The following is a 16,498-nucleotide window of genomic DNA, read 5'->3' on the forward strand; positions in this document are numbered from 1 at the left end:
TGAACGTCTCAGTTGCACAACATTATGATCTAACGCACTTTGAAGAACGAATGCCAGACTTGTACCATTTATATGAGCAAAAACAACCTTGCTGTAACCGTCACTTCACAGTATCTGAGCAGGAGGTGCTACATATGGAGATAACGGCAGAAGGCCTAAGCTTCCGTTGGTGTCATGGTATGTACACAACGTTAGGCTCCACAGAAATGGAAGGGATTACCAAAGTATCTCAAAGTTTGTGAAGGAAAAAATAATTTTTCAAACTTAAAGCAAGACCACGACACAATGATGGAATACAATGATACATCATGGGCACCCTCCTAGTAAGGACGGGGACAAGACCACCTATATCTGCTTGAGGTTTTTTCCTCAAAAATGGCAGAGGGAGTTTTACCATTGTTTATCTTACCATGGTCCCCTGCGTTCTTTCTCAAGGGGATTGATCAGGTCAGACCTTACCCATGTGAAGCACCTTGAGGCAGCATTATTGTCATTTGGCACTATACAAATACAATAAATTGAAACTGAATTTTATTGAATTATAGCAAGTCCAAGTAAAGACCAAGACATTAAGCGGTCATAAAGACCAAGACATTAAAGGGTCGAGTGTGAGTCGAGACAAAGGCTTCGAGATTTTGGAGTGGTGGAGACCAAGTCAAAGCTGAGTCTTTGGCTAAGGTGAACATGAATAGAGACAGAGACCTGAAGAAACAAGCCTGTTTTCAAGACAAAGAATTTAACTAGACTGAAGATTATCCATCCATTTATTTTCTATACCCGCTTACTCCAATTAAGGGTCACGGGGGGCTGAAGCCTATCCCAGCCAGCCCAGTCACACGTTTTTTTTTTTTTTTGGTTTTTTTTCATGCTCCTGTGACGAAATGAGTCACATTTTCGTGACGGGGCTTTTTTTAACTCACTATTACTAACCCTACTCCCACCCCCAACTCTAACCTTAACCATAACCTAATCTTACTCCTTCCCCCCACCCTAACCATAACTACCCCCGATACCCCCGCTTCACTTTTAATTTCATGCAGCCATCACGGAATGAATGAGAATGAATTCCTTCTTCCGTGTTGAAAATGAGGCTCTTTTTGTCACAATATCACGAACCAATAGATTAATGTATATTTTGTGCTGCTGAATCACGACTTGTCATGAGACCAGGTTGATCCCAGCAGTCACAGGGTGAGGGGTGGGGTACACCCTGGACAGGATGCCAGTCAATCACAGGGTCATATTTAGACAGACCAACTCAGTGACATTTGTACGTACTCCTATAAAGTTTCCAATCCACCTAACATGCATGTCTTTGTAAGTAGGAGGAAGCCCACATGAACACAGGGAAAACATACAAATTCCAATCAATCAATTTTTTTTTTTATATAGCGCCAAATCACAACAAACAGTTGCCCCAAGGTGCTTTATATTGTAAGGCAAGGCCATACAATAACTATGTAAAACCCCAACGGTCAAAACGACCCCCTGTGAGCAAGCACTTGGCTACAGTGGGAAGGAAAAACTCCCTTTTAACAGGAAGAAACCTCCAGCAGAACTAGGCTCAGGGAGGGGCAGTCTTCTGCTGGGACTGGTTGGGGCTGAGGGAGAGAACCAGGAAAAAGACATGCTGTGGAGGGGAGCAGAGATCGATCACTAATGATTAAATGCAGAGTGGTGCATACAGAGCAAAAAGAGAAAGAAACAGTGCATCATGGGAACCCCCCAGCAGTCTACGTCTATAGCAGCATAACTAAGGGATGGTTCAGGGTCACCCGATCCAGCCCTAACTATAAGCTTTAGCAAAAAGGAAAGTTTTAAGCCTAATCTTAAAAGAAGAGAGGGTGTCTGTCTCCCTGAACTGAATTGGGAGCTGGTTCCACAGGAGAGGAGCCTGAAAGCTGAAGGCTCTGCCTCCCATTCTACTCTTACAAACCCTAGGAACTACAAGTAAGGCTGCAGTCTGAGAGCGAAGCGCTCTATTGGGGTGATATGGTACTACGAGGTCCCTAAGATAAGATGGGACCTGATTATTCAAAACCTTATAAGTAAGAAGAAGAATTTTAAATTCTATTCTAGAATTAACAGGAAGCCAATGAAGAGAGGCCAATATGGGTGAGATATGCTCTCTCCTTCTAGTCCCCGTCAGTACTCTAGCTGCAGCATTTTGAATTAACTGAAGGCTTTTTAGGGAACTTTTAGGACAACCTGATAATAATGAATTACAATAGTCCAGCCTAGAGGAAATAAATGCATGAATTAGTTTTTCAGCATCACTCTGAGACAAGACCTTTCTGATTTTAGAGATATTGTGTAAATGCAAAAAAGCAGTCCTACATATTTGTTTAATATGCGCTTTGAATGACATATCCTGATCAAAAATGACTCCAAGATTTCTCACAGTATTACTAGAGGCCAGGGCAATGCCATCCACAGTAAGGATCTGGTTAGACACCATGTTTCTAAGATTTGTGGGGCCAAGTACAATAACTTCAGTTTTATCTGAGTTTAAAAGCAGGAAATTAGAGGTCATCCATGTCTTTATGTCTGTAAGACAATCCTGCAGTTTAGCTAATTGGTGTGTGTCCTCTGGCTTCATGGATAGATAAAGCTGGGTATCATCTGCGTAACAATGAAAATTTAAGCAATACCGTCTAATAATACTACCTAAGGGAAGCATGTATAAAGTGAATAAAATTGGTCCTAGCACAGAACCTTGTGGAACTCCATTATTAACCCTAGTCTGTGAAGAAGATTCCCCATGTACATGAACAAATTGTAATCTATTAGACAAATATGATTCAAACCACCGCAGCGCAGTGCCTTTAATACCTATGGCATGCTCTAATCTCTGTAATAAAATTTTATGGTCAACAGTATCAAAAGCAGCACTGAGGTCTAACAGAACAAGCACAGAGATGAGTCCACTGTCCGAGGCCATAAGAAGATCATTTGTAACCTTCACTAATGCTGTTTCTGTACTATGATGAATTCTAAAACCTGACTGAAACTCTTCAAATAGACCATTCCTCTGCAGATGATCAGTTAGCTGTTTTACAACTACCCTTTCAAGAATTTTTGAGAGAAAAGGAAGGTTGGAGATTGGCCTATAATTAGCTAAGATAGCTGGGTCAAGTGATGGCTTTTTAAGTAATGGTTTAATTACTGCCACCTTAAAAGCCTGTGGTACATAGCCAACTAACAAAGATAGATTGATCATATTTAAGATCGAAGCATTAAATAATGGTAGGGCTTCCTTGAGCAGCCTGGTAGGAATGGGGTCTAATAAACATGTTGATGGTTTGGATGAAGTAACTAATGAAAATAACTCAGACAGAACAATCGGAGAGAATGAGTCTAACCAAATACCGGCATCACTGAAAGCAGCCAAAGATAACGATACGTCTTTGGGATGGTTATGAGTAATTTTTTCTCTAATAGTTAAAATTTTGTTAGCAAAGAAAGTCATGAAGTCATTACTAGTTAAAGTTAATGGAATACTCAGCTCAATAGAGCTCTGACTCTTTGTCAGCCTGGCTACAGTGCTGAAAAGAAACCTGGGGTTGTTCTTATTTTTTTCAATTAGTGATGAGTAGAAAGATGTCCTAGCTTTACGGAGGGCTTTTTTTATAGAGCAACAGACTCTTTTTCCAGGCTAAGTGAAGATCTTCTAAATTAGTGAGACGCCATTTCCTCTCCAACTTATGGGTTATCTGCTTTAAGCTACGAGTTTGTGAGTTATACCACGGAGTGAGGCACTTCTGATTTAAAGCTCTCTTTTTCAGAGGAGCTACAGCATCCAAAGTTGTCTTCAATGAGGATGTAAAACTATTGACGAGATACTCTATCTCACTTACAGAGTTTAGGTAGCTACTCTGCACTGTGTTGGTATATGGCATTAGAGAACATAAAGAAGGAATCATATCCTTAAACCTAGTTACAGCGCTTTCTGAAAGACTTCTAGTGTAATGAAACTTAGTCCCCACTGCTGGGTAGTCCATCAGAGTAAATGTAAATGTTATTAAGAAATGATCAGACAGCAGGGGGTTTTCAGGGAATACTGTTAAGTCTTCTATTTCCATACCATAAGTCAGAACAAGATCTAAGATATGATTAAAGTGGTGGGTGGACTCATTTACTTTTTGAGCAAAGCCAATAGAGTCTAATAATAGATTAAATGCAGTGTTGAGGCTGTCATTCTCAGCATCTATGTGTGGATGTTAAAATCGCCCACTATAATTATCTTATCTGAGCTAAGCACTAAGTCAGACAAAAGGTCTGAAAATTCACAGAGAAACTCACAGTAACGACCATGTCGACGATAGATAATAACAAATAAAACTGGTTTTTGGGACTTCCAATTTGGATGGACAAGACTAAGAGTCAAGCTTTCAAATGAATTAAAGCTCTGTCTGGGTTTTTGATTAATTAATAAGCTGGAATGGAAGATTGCTGCTAATCCTCCACCTCGGCCCGTGCTACGAGCGTTCTGACAGTTAGTGTGACTCGGGGGTGTTGACTCATTTAAACTAACATATTCATCCTGCTGTAACCAGGTTTCTGTAAGGCAGAATAAATCAATATGTTGATCAATTATTATATCATTTACCAACAGGGACTTAGAAGAGAGAGACCTAATGTTTAATAGACCACATTTAACTGTTTTAGTCTGTGGTGCAGTTGAAGGTGCTATATTATTTTTTCTTTTTGAATTTTTATGCTTAAATAGATTTTTGCTGGTTATTGGTGGTCTGGGAGCAGGCACCGTCTCTACGGGGATGGGGTAGTGAGGGGATGGCAGGGGGAGAGAAGCTGCAGAGAGGTGTGTAAGACTACAACTCTGCTTCCTGGTCCCAACCCTGGATAGTCACGGTTTGGAGGATTTAAGAAAATTGGCCAGATTTCTAGAAATGAGAGCTGCTCCATCTAAAGTGGGATGGATGCCGTCTCTCCTAACAAGACCAGGTTTTCCCCAGAAGCTTTGCCAATTATCTATGAAGCCCACCTCATTTTTTGGACACCACTCAGACAGCCAGCAATTCAGGGAGAACATGCGGCTAAACGTCACTCCCGGTCCGGTTGGGGAGGGGCCCAGAGAAAACTACAGAGTCCGACATTGTTTTTGCAAAGTTACACACCGATTTAATGTTAATTTTAGTGACCTCCGATTGGCGTAACCGGGTGTCATTACTGCCGATGTGAATTACAATCTTACCAAATTTACGCTTAGCCTTAGCCAGCAGTTTCAAATTTCCTTCAATGTCGCCTGCTCTGGCCCCCGGAAGACAATTGACTATGGTTGCTGGTGTCGCTAACTTCACATTTCTCAAAACAGAGTCGCCAATAACCAGAGTTTGATCCTCGGCGGGTGTGTCGCCGAGTGGGGAAAAGCGGTTAGAGATGTGAACGGGTTGGCGGTGTACACGGGGCTTCTGTTTAGAACTACGCTTCCTCCTCACAGTCACCCAGTCGGCCTGCTTTCCCGGCTGCTCGGGATCTGCCAGGGGGGAACTAACGGCGGCTAAGCTACCTTGGTCCGCACCGACTACAGGGGCCTGGCTAGCTGTAGAATTTTCCACGGTGCGGAGCCAAGTCTCCAATTCGCCCAGCCTGGCCTCCAAAGCTACGAATAAGCTACACTTATTACAAGTACCATTACTGCTAAAGGAGGCCGAGGAATAACTAAACATTTCACACCCAGAGCAGAAAAGTGCGGGAGAGACAGGAGAAGCTGCCATGCTAAATCGGCTAAGAGCTAGTAGCTGCGCTAAGCTAGCGGATTCCTAAAAACACGCAAAGTGAATAATGTGTAAATAATTTAGAGGTGATTCAGCAGAAGGAGTGCTTTAGTTAAGGCACATAAAGATTACACTGGGAAACAAATCCTAATCTAGATAAATAGATCAATCTAACTGCGCAGATTAAACAGCTAACAGATACAGAAAAACACCGCTGTGCTCCGGAACAGGAAGTGATACAATACCGCAGTGAGAGCCAACCACCAGTAGAGGCCAGTAGAGATCTTCAATGTGGTCAAAAAGGAAAGGACCAGATCGGAAGTGATCCCAGGACCTTTTTGCTGGTAACAGTGCTAACCACTATTCCACAGCACCGCCTTGTTAGTATGGTAATGATTATAATTTTTAATTGGTGTCTATATTTATTGTAGTCAGTGTTGCCACAGTTACTTTGAAAAAGTAATCCAATTACTGATTACCCCTTGAAAAAGTAACTTAGTTACTTAGTTACTTTTTACTCAATTGGAAAAGTAACTAAGTTAGAATCCTATTTACTTTTTTAGTTACTTTCCCCAGCTGCCGACAACAACCCTCTGCCACCTCAACATGACAATGATACTTGTTTTGCCAAAACTCACTTTATAGTCACCCTTTCTTGGCTTCAATGAAAATAAATACTTGTTTTATAAAAAGTAAAATAAAGACCTCTTTCTTGAACTCATATTTAACTGTTGACAGCGCTGTAACAGTAAAACTTGCAATTTCTAAATTACAATGTTTATAAATGTAACTATTAAATTCATTCTAACATTTTTCTAACATTTAAATTCTCTCTAAACATTTTACTTAAGTAGTATTAGTAGTTGTAGTAAAAAAAAGGCTTCAAAACTGGACCTTTAATCTAGGAGTGTTGTCGGGGGGGGGGCACATCCCTGCCCCATGCCCCCATTCCATCTGGATTCGCCCCTGCTTTGGCGTTTGAGCACAAATAATGGATAACATTTATTTATGCTGAAAACATGACCAGATTTACAGGGAAGAAAGTTTTATTGCGTTTTCACATCATGTGGTCCTCAGAAAGAGAGTTTAGGTGCATTTGAGTGGAAAATAGTGTTAGTTGTTGACGCGTCGCGGAGGATCAGCTGTTTTTAGCAGCAGATATGGAGCGGCTCAGAGAAAAAAAAGCATAAAAATGTCTTTGTAAAGCTCAGTGCAGGTGTGCTGTAAGAGGTGAGGACGAGTCGTAGCTGTTGCAGAAAACCACGGATGAAAAGCTCACAGCTCGCTTAAAGTGTGCAGTTCTGTCGAACCCTGACCTCCTGCCCACAGACCAAGTTTAATGCTGCTATCAACCCACAATGCAAAAATAATAGTAACGCACAGTGACTTGGAGAAGTAACTTTAATCTGATTACTGATTTGGAAAGATTAACGCGTTAGATTACTCGTTACTAAAAAAAGTGGTCAGATTAGAGTAACGCGTTACCGGCACCACTGATTGTAGTCTGAGACTGAGACTGAGACAAGCTCGAGTACAATTCCAAGACATGACCAAAAGAGTGAAAAGGTGAAAAGACTGGACATGAGTACTACAAGTACAACATTGCTGTACCTCCTGAACCCTCCAAGACTTTTCAAAATATGGACAAAGTTTCAAACCATGACCTTCTGGAATGCATATCCATAAAAATGAGAACAGGACTTAAGTAAAAATGACAGGATTGCTAGTTTTTGTCTTACAGAATTCTAATTACCTTAGTTTGGGCAAAAGTAGTAATTATGTGGTTGTCGGGGTGTTTTTTTTTTTTTTTCTTTCAGTATTTTGTATTAAATTCAAACTTTTATTCCATGCTCTAAACCACAAAACATGTCACCAGAAAGTGCAGATGGAGCTAAAGCTTTCAGAGTTTCTCACAACGGCAGATGGAGGAAGAAGTGAAACGCCTGTGGGAAAAAAGTCAACATGTTGATGTCTTCAGTATGGTGAAAGTACAAAGATGCTGATGCTGAGCGAGAAAGAGACAGAGAGAGAGAGAATGAGAGAGACAAGTACAAAATGATCAAGATCATGGCAGAGAAACAGATTTTTTTGGTGAAGTCAACATTTGTGGTAACAAGAGAAAGATCAGTTTAAAAGGTGTCACACTCTTATTTTGATCCATTTTTAAGTGAAAGTATCAACAAACTTTAGCTAATGTATAACAAATTCATGACCAACCACAAATCTTTGCCCAAATTGGCTGTAGCTATTATACTAGCTAGCTAGCCAGCTAGCCATCTAACCATGCTTTTAAATAGCTTAAATAGTCACAGAAATAATGTTCCAACACTCTGACCTCTGGTCAAAATGTTCTCTAAAGTATGTTCAAAACGTTATGTTGAACTCATCAGAGTGTGGCGGGCACACTGTTTGAACTTTAAACTTTCTTCAAATGTCCTGTTTCCCCAGTGAAATTTACATAACTTTCAGGGGACATTATGGAATGCTGGGGAACATTCACAGCTCGCTTAGATAATTAGTCAAATCCTTGTCAAATAACTTGGCTGGAATTGTGAAACTTATCTTCTAAGTAGCTGGCTAGCACGCTAGCTAGCTTAGCCCAGTCAGGACACTGACAATCTAAGCTAACTAGTTTAGATTGTTAACATGTTGCTGCCCCAAAAATAAGCTTGATTAGTTCATTTGTGGACCAGTAATACATTTTAATAATATGTGATGTTTGTGTGATATCGGCTACTAACCATTTAATGGTTTTACTGAATACTTTAACCCAGTATATGTTGTTTGTGGATAATAACCACCAGAAACACCAGGAAATCTCTCAGCCAAAGCTTCCAGCCTTGCTAAATTACTTTGATAAAAATTTCTTTGTCCAACTACAAATGTGATGTCATCAAGAATCATCTGAACCTCTCCTCTGGTGACTGTGTGAATTTGTGAATGAGTGATGACTGCGGCGGCTCCTGCTAGCTTGGAGACAAAAATGGACACAGAACAGGTGGCTTTTCTGCCTACCTTTATTCTTCTTCTTGTTTTTTGACTGCAGCGAGGATGACTGTTGGTATGTCTGAGGGAGGTTGGGGAGAGAACAGACTGTCAGTATGAATCAGTGGCCTTTGTTTGCTGCAGAGAATCCTGGGATATAAAAGATGACAGATCTTAGGGAGCGAGGAGGAGGCTGAAGACAGGCGCACAATGAGCAACAAAAACATGGCACTGTCTCTGGTTATCTGTTTCTCACACATGCATGCTGGGTGCGGATGGAAAAAATCAGGCTCATGAAAATCTTCAGCGATTATCACGCCTATAAACATAGAAACAAGAGGAAGGTACATGCAGTGGGAGGCAGGGAGGAAGAAGGGGCGAAGAAGGAAAGAAGTACAATAGAACATCTAGGTGACAGAGCAAATGTGAGAAAACAAAACGGAGGGATTAACGGTGTATAATCTCACACAAGCAAAGTAGTGCATGTACAGAGCACGCGCTGGCAATGTGAAATTCATAATTTGATATGGGTTCACATTCCTGAAATATCCAACAGGTGGCAGCACAGCACATGTTGTCTACCTTTTTAATTCTTATGCTGTGTTCACACCGGGCGCGATCAGACGCTACAAATTCGTGGGGGTCGCGTGGCGACGGACGCGCCTCCTTCGCCCAGTGTGTCGCTCTGCTTGGGTGGACTTTCACTGCGAAAATTCGCCCCGGTGCGTCATCAAATAGGAGGAGCTTCCATTCTGCTCGGCGTCAAGTCATCATGGCGGACCTTACACACGGAGCGAGTTGTATGGGAAAAGCTCCCAATACAGAGAATATCATTATTTGCTGCAGGAGCTGCGGCTGGATGACAGCCGCTTTCAGCGGTCCTCTGTGAGACCCAGTTTGAGGACCAACTGTCCCGTTCACGCGCGCACATGTAAACAATAAAAAAAAAAAAAAAGAAACTCCACTGCTTGCTGCAGCTCGCTCTTCCCCCAAAAAACTCTGTCATAATTGTGTTTAGAAACCAGTCACCATTTGTTTTATTATACATCTGTGTAATTAATTAATAAAATATTCTCCACACAGACGATTCGCTCACGCAGAGAGCTCCGCGGCTTGCTGTGACTCTGCTCCTCGCTCTTTCCCCCAAAAAACTCTGTCATAATTGTCTTTAGAAACCAGTCACCATTTGCTTTATTATAGATCTGTGTAGTTAATAAGTAAAATAATCTCCATGGATGATTCCCTCGCGTGCGCACGTAAAAAAAAGAAAAAGAAAAAGAAACTCTGCTCCCGCTGCTGTGGGGCTGCTGCTCGCTCCAAAAACTCTGTCATGATTGTGAAATAAAGGACACAAGAGACATAAGTCCTGCTCACAGGCTGCTACCAGAGACAGGACATGTTCACATCTTCAGTCAAACTCCAGACATCTCCACATCACTACATATTCAGTCCCTGATTTGTCATCGCGGCGCGACGAGACGAAAAAGTTCAGATTTTTCAACTTGGGGAGGAGGGCAACGCGACATGATGCGACGCAATATTGCGCCACAAACGCGCAAAACGCTGAAAATCGCTTCAGTCGCGTCGCGCTGCGCAGTTTGGCGCCAAAACGCGTCCTTACATAGGGATTACATGGCAACCTGTGGCTGAAGTTGCTCGCGTTGCGCCCGGTGTGAACGCGGCATTAATTCCTTTTTAGTCTTAATTCCTGAACACTGACTATGATTACATGGACAGCAGTAATCTGATTACTGACCTCTTTCTGAATAAAACCATATTTAGATGCTTATGTGAGTTGTTTAAAGAACATTTCATTCATATTCCTGTTTACACTTCAATAATCAGACTAAAACGGGAATACTACCCGTCTTAATCAGATTATTGCTTACTCTGACCATGACCTTCGTTAGGTTGAGGTAATCAGAAAATGCTCTGTACATGGCAGTATTTTATTCAGAAAATGGTCTCAGATTAAGATCAGAATATTGCTGTCCACGTAAACACAGCTATATGTTTGCACATTGGAACCATGTTTCGAAATAGCCATTTTGCTATCGTTACCCAGCCACATACGTATTCTATCCATTCTTTAATTCCAGTGTTATTCTCCTGTTCTGCTGTGTTTTGTCCAGTAGTCACCCATGTTGCGGATATTATAATGATCACTGCAAATGCTATCTTAACGCGTGAGCTGACACTGACATGCAGAATGGACACACCAGTGCAACCAGTGTGTTAACTGATGGCAAACCCTGTATAATGGAGTTTAAATAGTCTATCACAGGTTATCAATATATTCCTCATAAAGGGTTTTTGTTTGTTTGCTTTTTAGATCTGTTATATGTAGTTATATATTTTTTATTTCATTCTAACCTAAAGTATTTTTTGAAAAAGATTAAACCATATTTTAAACATTTAATTTTTTGTGTGTGCATTATACAATCCAATGATGTCATTGGTTAACTCCTCCCATAATCAAATAAAGTGTACTTTTACTGTACTATAAATGTTACTTTTTTACTTGTCATAGCTCAAGGAGTAAATAATAAGAGTGAAGCAACAGCGCACCAGCTGCTGGCGCAAGCTCACTCTACGGTAGAGCGATGTAGAAACCGAAAATGCCAAATGTTGCGTCAACACTGAAATTGGAAATGCCAAATGTTGAACTCTTCTTGGAGTGATAATAGAGGACATCTCACACTAATAGAGGAGATTTTGCACGAATTCAGTGGAATGTTGACACTGAAACTGGAAATGCCAAATGTTGAACTCTTCCTGGAGTGATAATAGAGGAGATCTTGCGCTAACAGAGTAGAGCTTGCGCTAATAGAGGAGATCTTGTGCGAATTCAGTGGACAATGGACACTGAAACGGGAAATGCTAAATATTGAACTCTTCCTGGAATGATAATAGAGGAGATCTCATGCTAATAGGGAGATCTCGCGCAAATTCAGTGGAATGTCAACACTGAAACCACAAATACCAAATGTTGAACTCTTCCTGGAGTGATAATAGAGGAGATCTTGCGCTAACAGAGGAGATCTTGTGCAAATTCGGTGGACAGTCGACACTGAAACAGGAAATGCTAAATATTGAACTCTTCCTGGAATGATAATAGAGGAGATCTCATGCTAATAGAGGAGATCTCGCGCAAATTCAGTGGAAAGTCAACACTGAAACCACAAATACCAAATGTTGAACTCTTCCTGGAGTGATAATAGAGGAGATCTTGCGCTAACAGAGGAGATCTTGTGCAAATTCGGTAGACAGTCGACACTGAAACGGGAAATGCTAAATATTGAATTCTTCCTGGAATGATAATAGAGGAGATCTCATGCTAATAGAGGAGATTTCATGCAAATTCAGTGGAAAGTCAACACTGAAACCACAAATACCAAATGTTGAACTCTTCCTGGAGTGATAATAGAGGAGATCTTGCGCTAACAGAGGAGATCTTATGCAAATTCGGTGGACAGTCGACACTGAAACGGGAAATGCTAAATATTGAACTCTTCCTGGAATGATAATAGAGGAGATCTCATGTGAATTCAGTGGAAAGTCAACACTGAAACCAGAAATACCAAATGTTGAACTCTTCCTGGAGCGATAATAGAGGAGATCTCATGCTAATTGAGGAGATTGCGTGCAAATTCAGTTAACAGTCGACACTGAAACCGGAAACGCTAACCTGAGAGGCGGCACTCCCCTTGACAGCCCTTGAGATTGGTCAGCGACTAACTAGTGTATAAATTGCATGTAAAAATATATGGAATATGGTGAGAAGCTTCGCACATTAATGTCAGTGACATGAAACATTAATTACCTCCATAATGCCAGCTGACAAAAATCATTATTTTCCATTTCTACAAACACTGCCATGGAAAGCGTGTGATTTTGATGGTATAGCGGATGCTGGTCCATTGATGGTGGTTTAAAATTATGTAGTATGTATAACTTTGTTTTTCCAGGTGAACTGATATCCAGCACACTTAACTCTCCATCAAATCCCAGTGGGGGCATGAAGTCCTGCACAAAATCTCTTTTCACATGGAAAAAAAAGACACAATATCAAATAGAAGCACTCAAACATGGTTTATTCCAAAGAACACGAGAAAAGCTCACTTTTGATTAGGCAAAATAAGAAAAAAAATGTATTTTTCTCTCAATAATTAATAAATTATCAAAATACTTATTTTTGTCTTGATTGACTGTTGGATTAAATGTCTGATTACTTCATTAGCTGGTGGTCATTCTACGTCAGGACCTACACTCCACAAGTTAGCATACCGCTGTTCTTGGAGCAGGGCCTAACATTTGAACTATTTTTAAGTCCTTCCACTACATGTGTCTGACTGGTTTGTTTCTGCTGTGCCTCTGAAATGTCTCCATCGAAATGAGTCATTGTCTCACTGTTTAATTATCTCTTTCTGATCTGTAAACCTTTGTGTTCTGCCTGCCTCCTCATTTTCTGTTCAGTTTGTTGGTAGCAAATCACCGGCTATTCTTGTTGACCTTGTTTCATGTTCCTTGCTTGTTTGTGCCAATAAATACTCATTTTAGGATTTATGTATCAGATTCTGTACAAATCTAAATTCAATGTTACACTCTCACATGCGTAATTTCTCACATGTACATATTCTCATAGTCGCACACATACAGTCTGCCTCCCTCACTTATACATATACCTTCTTTCTGTACCAAGTTACAAAGAGTTTGTTTGACAGAACTCACTGGATTGACAAAAACACAGTACATCAGGAAAGTCCAAAGACCTCAGTGCAGATCTGAGAAAGAGGATCATAGACTGACAGAAGCCAGGAATGTATCTTGGGCTATTTCTAATCTAGACCATCACTTCAGATAGGTTATTAGAATGTGTAGCCTTTTGTCAAGGTCTGGAAGAAGATCTAAACTGCTACCTGCCACTGGAACCAAACTCTATTGGTCAAAAACCAACCCAGGAACCACCAAGGCCCAGGCCTACATGAACTGGAAACCTTTGAAACACCAGTTTCAAGGAAGTCAAGCAGGTTTTACTCAAAGAAGAAAAAAGAAGATGAAGATGAAGAAAAAGACTGCTTCAAAATTGAGGCCTTCAAGCTTGACTGAACTCGTCAGCTGACCACAGGCATAAGCATGCTTTATTGGCTACGAAGCAGACCTATTACTTGGAAATGATAAACAAAAACAAGCATAATTCAAAATTTTTTTGATACGGTGGCATTTCTTATTCATGGACAGCCATGCCTCATGCCACCATACCTGTTGGTCGTTCTCCTTTTTCAGCACAGGACTTTCTGGACTATTTCGAAAAGAAAATAGAAGATATTAGGTTGAGCACATCTCAGCATACTTTGGTCCAGTCATTGTATCCAGCTACTGAGCTGGGGACTACCACTGAGGTGCTACCTAGATTCACGGAATTTAATAGTATCTCACGAGGTGTGCTGACGAAACTCGTGATGTCTACTAAAAGCACAACTTGTTTATTTGATCCTATACCAACAAAATTGTTTAAGGATCTTTGGCCCATTCTTGGGCCAGCTGTGCTGGAAATTGTTAATCTTTCTCTAAACTCTGGATCTGTTCCAAATTGTTTTAAATCTGCAGTGGTTAAACCACTACTCAAGAAATCTAATCTTGATCCTGGTGTATTGAAAAATTATAGGCCGATATCAAATCTATCATTCTGCTCTAAAATTCTGGAAAAGGTGGTTTCACGGCAGCTTGTGGACTATCTTACTGAGAATAATCTCTTTGAGCCACTGCAGTCTGCTTTTAGAAAATATCATTCCACAGAAACAGCACTTATTAAAGTAGTTAATGATCTTCTGCGAGCAATGGACTCGGATACTACTACAGTATTGGTGTTGCTGGATCTTAGTGCTGCGTTTGTCACCGCTGATCATCATATTCTACTTGATAGGTTAGAAAACTGTTTCGGGATTACTGGAACTGCTCTTGTGTGGTTGACGTCTTATCTGTCTGGTCGTTCCCACTGTGTTTTGTGCAAAGACACTACCTCTGATTGTAGGGGCATGAAGTTAGGGGTTTCGCAGGATCCATTATGGGTCCCCTGCTTTTTTCCCTGTATATGGCACTCCTTGGGAACATTTTGCGGCGTTTTGGGGTTGCTTTTCATTGCTATGCTGATGACATTCAGTTGTATATGCCGATAGCTGCTGGAAATCCTGTCCACATAAAATCTTTACAGGACTGTCTCGCAGCAGTGAGAAGTTGGATGTCTAGCAACTTTCTACTTTTGAACTCTGATAAGACTGAAATGATGGTTCTTGGTCCAGCAAGACATCGGCATCAATTTGATCAGCTAGCGCTTAGCCTAGGTTCATGTGTTATACATCATACTGACAAAGTGAGGAACCTTGGGGTAATTTTTGATCCTACGTTGTCCTTTGACCTCCACATTAGGGACATTACAAGGACTGCTTTCTTTCATCTAACAAATATAGCAAAGATTCGTCCCATCCTGTCTATGGCTGATGCTGAGACTCTGGTTCATGCGTTTGTCTCTTCTAGATTGGACTATTGTAATGCTTTGTTTTCTGGTTTACCACAGTCCAGCATCAGGGGTCTTCAACTGGTTCAAAATGCTGCTGCCAGACTTCTGACACAAAGCAGAAGGTTTGACCATATTACGCCGGTTCTGGCATCCCTTCACTGGCTTCCGGTCTCTTTGAGATCGGATATTAAAGTATTACAATTGGCCTATAAAATTGTTCATAGACTGGCACCCCCCTATCTGGCCGGCCTGGTTGAGTCCTATGTGCCGGCTTGGGCTCTGCGTTCACAGGGTGCAGGACTATTGTGTGTCCCGAGGGTGAAGAAAAAGTCAGAGGGTTACAGAGCTTTTTATCACCGCGCCCCAGCTCTGTGGAATGATCTGCCTGCGCTGATACGACAGTCGGACTCTGTGGAGACTTTTAAAGCCAGGCTGAAGACACATTTGTTCTCCCTGTTTTATCATTAGTATTTTATATGATTGTGTGTCTTTTTTATTTGTTTTATTTATTTTACTTCTTTTACCTTTTTATGGTTAAATTTTTTATTGTGTTTTAATTTTTATTTTATTTTATTCTGCTTTTAAATGGTTGTGAAGTACCTTGAGGCGATTACTCGTGATTTGGCGCTATATAAATTAATAAATTATTATTATTATTATTTCTACAAACGCTGCCGCGAGAAGTGTGTGATATTGTTGGTATAGTGGATGCTGGTCCATTGATGGTGGTCTTCTGAAAACCCTCAATCCATCAGCTCCATGGTTGAAAGTTGGACCCAACTGGGTGTTCCAACAAGACAGTTACCCCAAACAGGCCTTCCCCAAGCCCTGATTTCAACCTGGTTGAAAATACCGGAAGCATTGGGTCTATGCCAGGAAACCAACATGTTTACCTGAACTCTACCAAACGTACCAACAACAGTGCTCAAATATACAAGCAGGATGCCCCCAGAGGTTTGATGATGGCTACCACAAGGATCGGGACATTTAACCAAATATTAAGCATGATGTTTGCATAATTTTGACCTTGTATATGCAGTTTTAATCCTGTGTTTATTTCGCAAAACACAAAATCAATTAAAAGTCATGATAGCAATTCAGTCAAGCTCAAATCAGAAACTTACAAAATATTCTAAAGTCTCCTTTTGGACCATCCTCAAAAACCAGAACTCTTGATTCTTCCTTTGAATTTCAATTTATTTTCATTTATAATGCAACAAATCACAACAAAGTTGCCTCAGGGCACTTTACACAA

General features: G+C 40.8%; 1 protein-coding gene across 2 annotated transcripts in view; it reads right to left on the minus strand.

The window, feature by feature from the left end:
• Positions 1 to 16,498, minus strand: part of cnksr2a (connector enhancer of kinase suppressor of Ras 2a) — a 184,965-nt gene that overhangs the window by 100,961 nt on the left and 67,506 nt on the right. For both annotated transcript variants that reach the window (XM_034165937.1, XM_034165928.1), the window contains exon 14: positions 8,754 to 8,805. In XM_034165937.1, coding sequence (XP_034021828.1) covers positions 8,754 to 8,805 — 52 coding nt within the window. The remainder of the gene's footprint in view (positions 1 to 8,753; positions 8,806 to 16,498) is intronic.

The sequence above is a fragment of the Thalassophryne amazonica genome, chromosome 1, assembly GCF_902500255.1.
Source record: "Thalassophryne amazonica chromosome 1, fThaAma1.1, whole genome shotgun sequence".
Classification (NCBI taxonomy): domain Eukaryota; kingdom Metazoa; phylum Chordata; class Actinopteri; order Batrachoidiformes; family Batrachoididae; genus Thalassophryne; species Thalassophryne amazonica.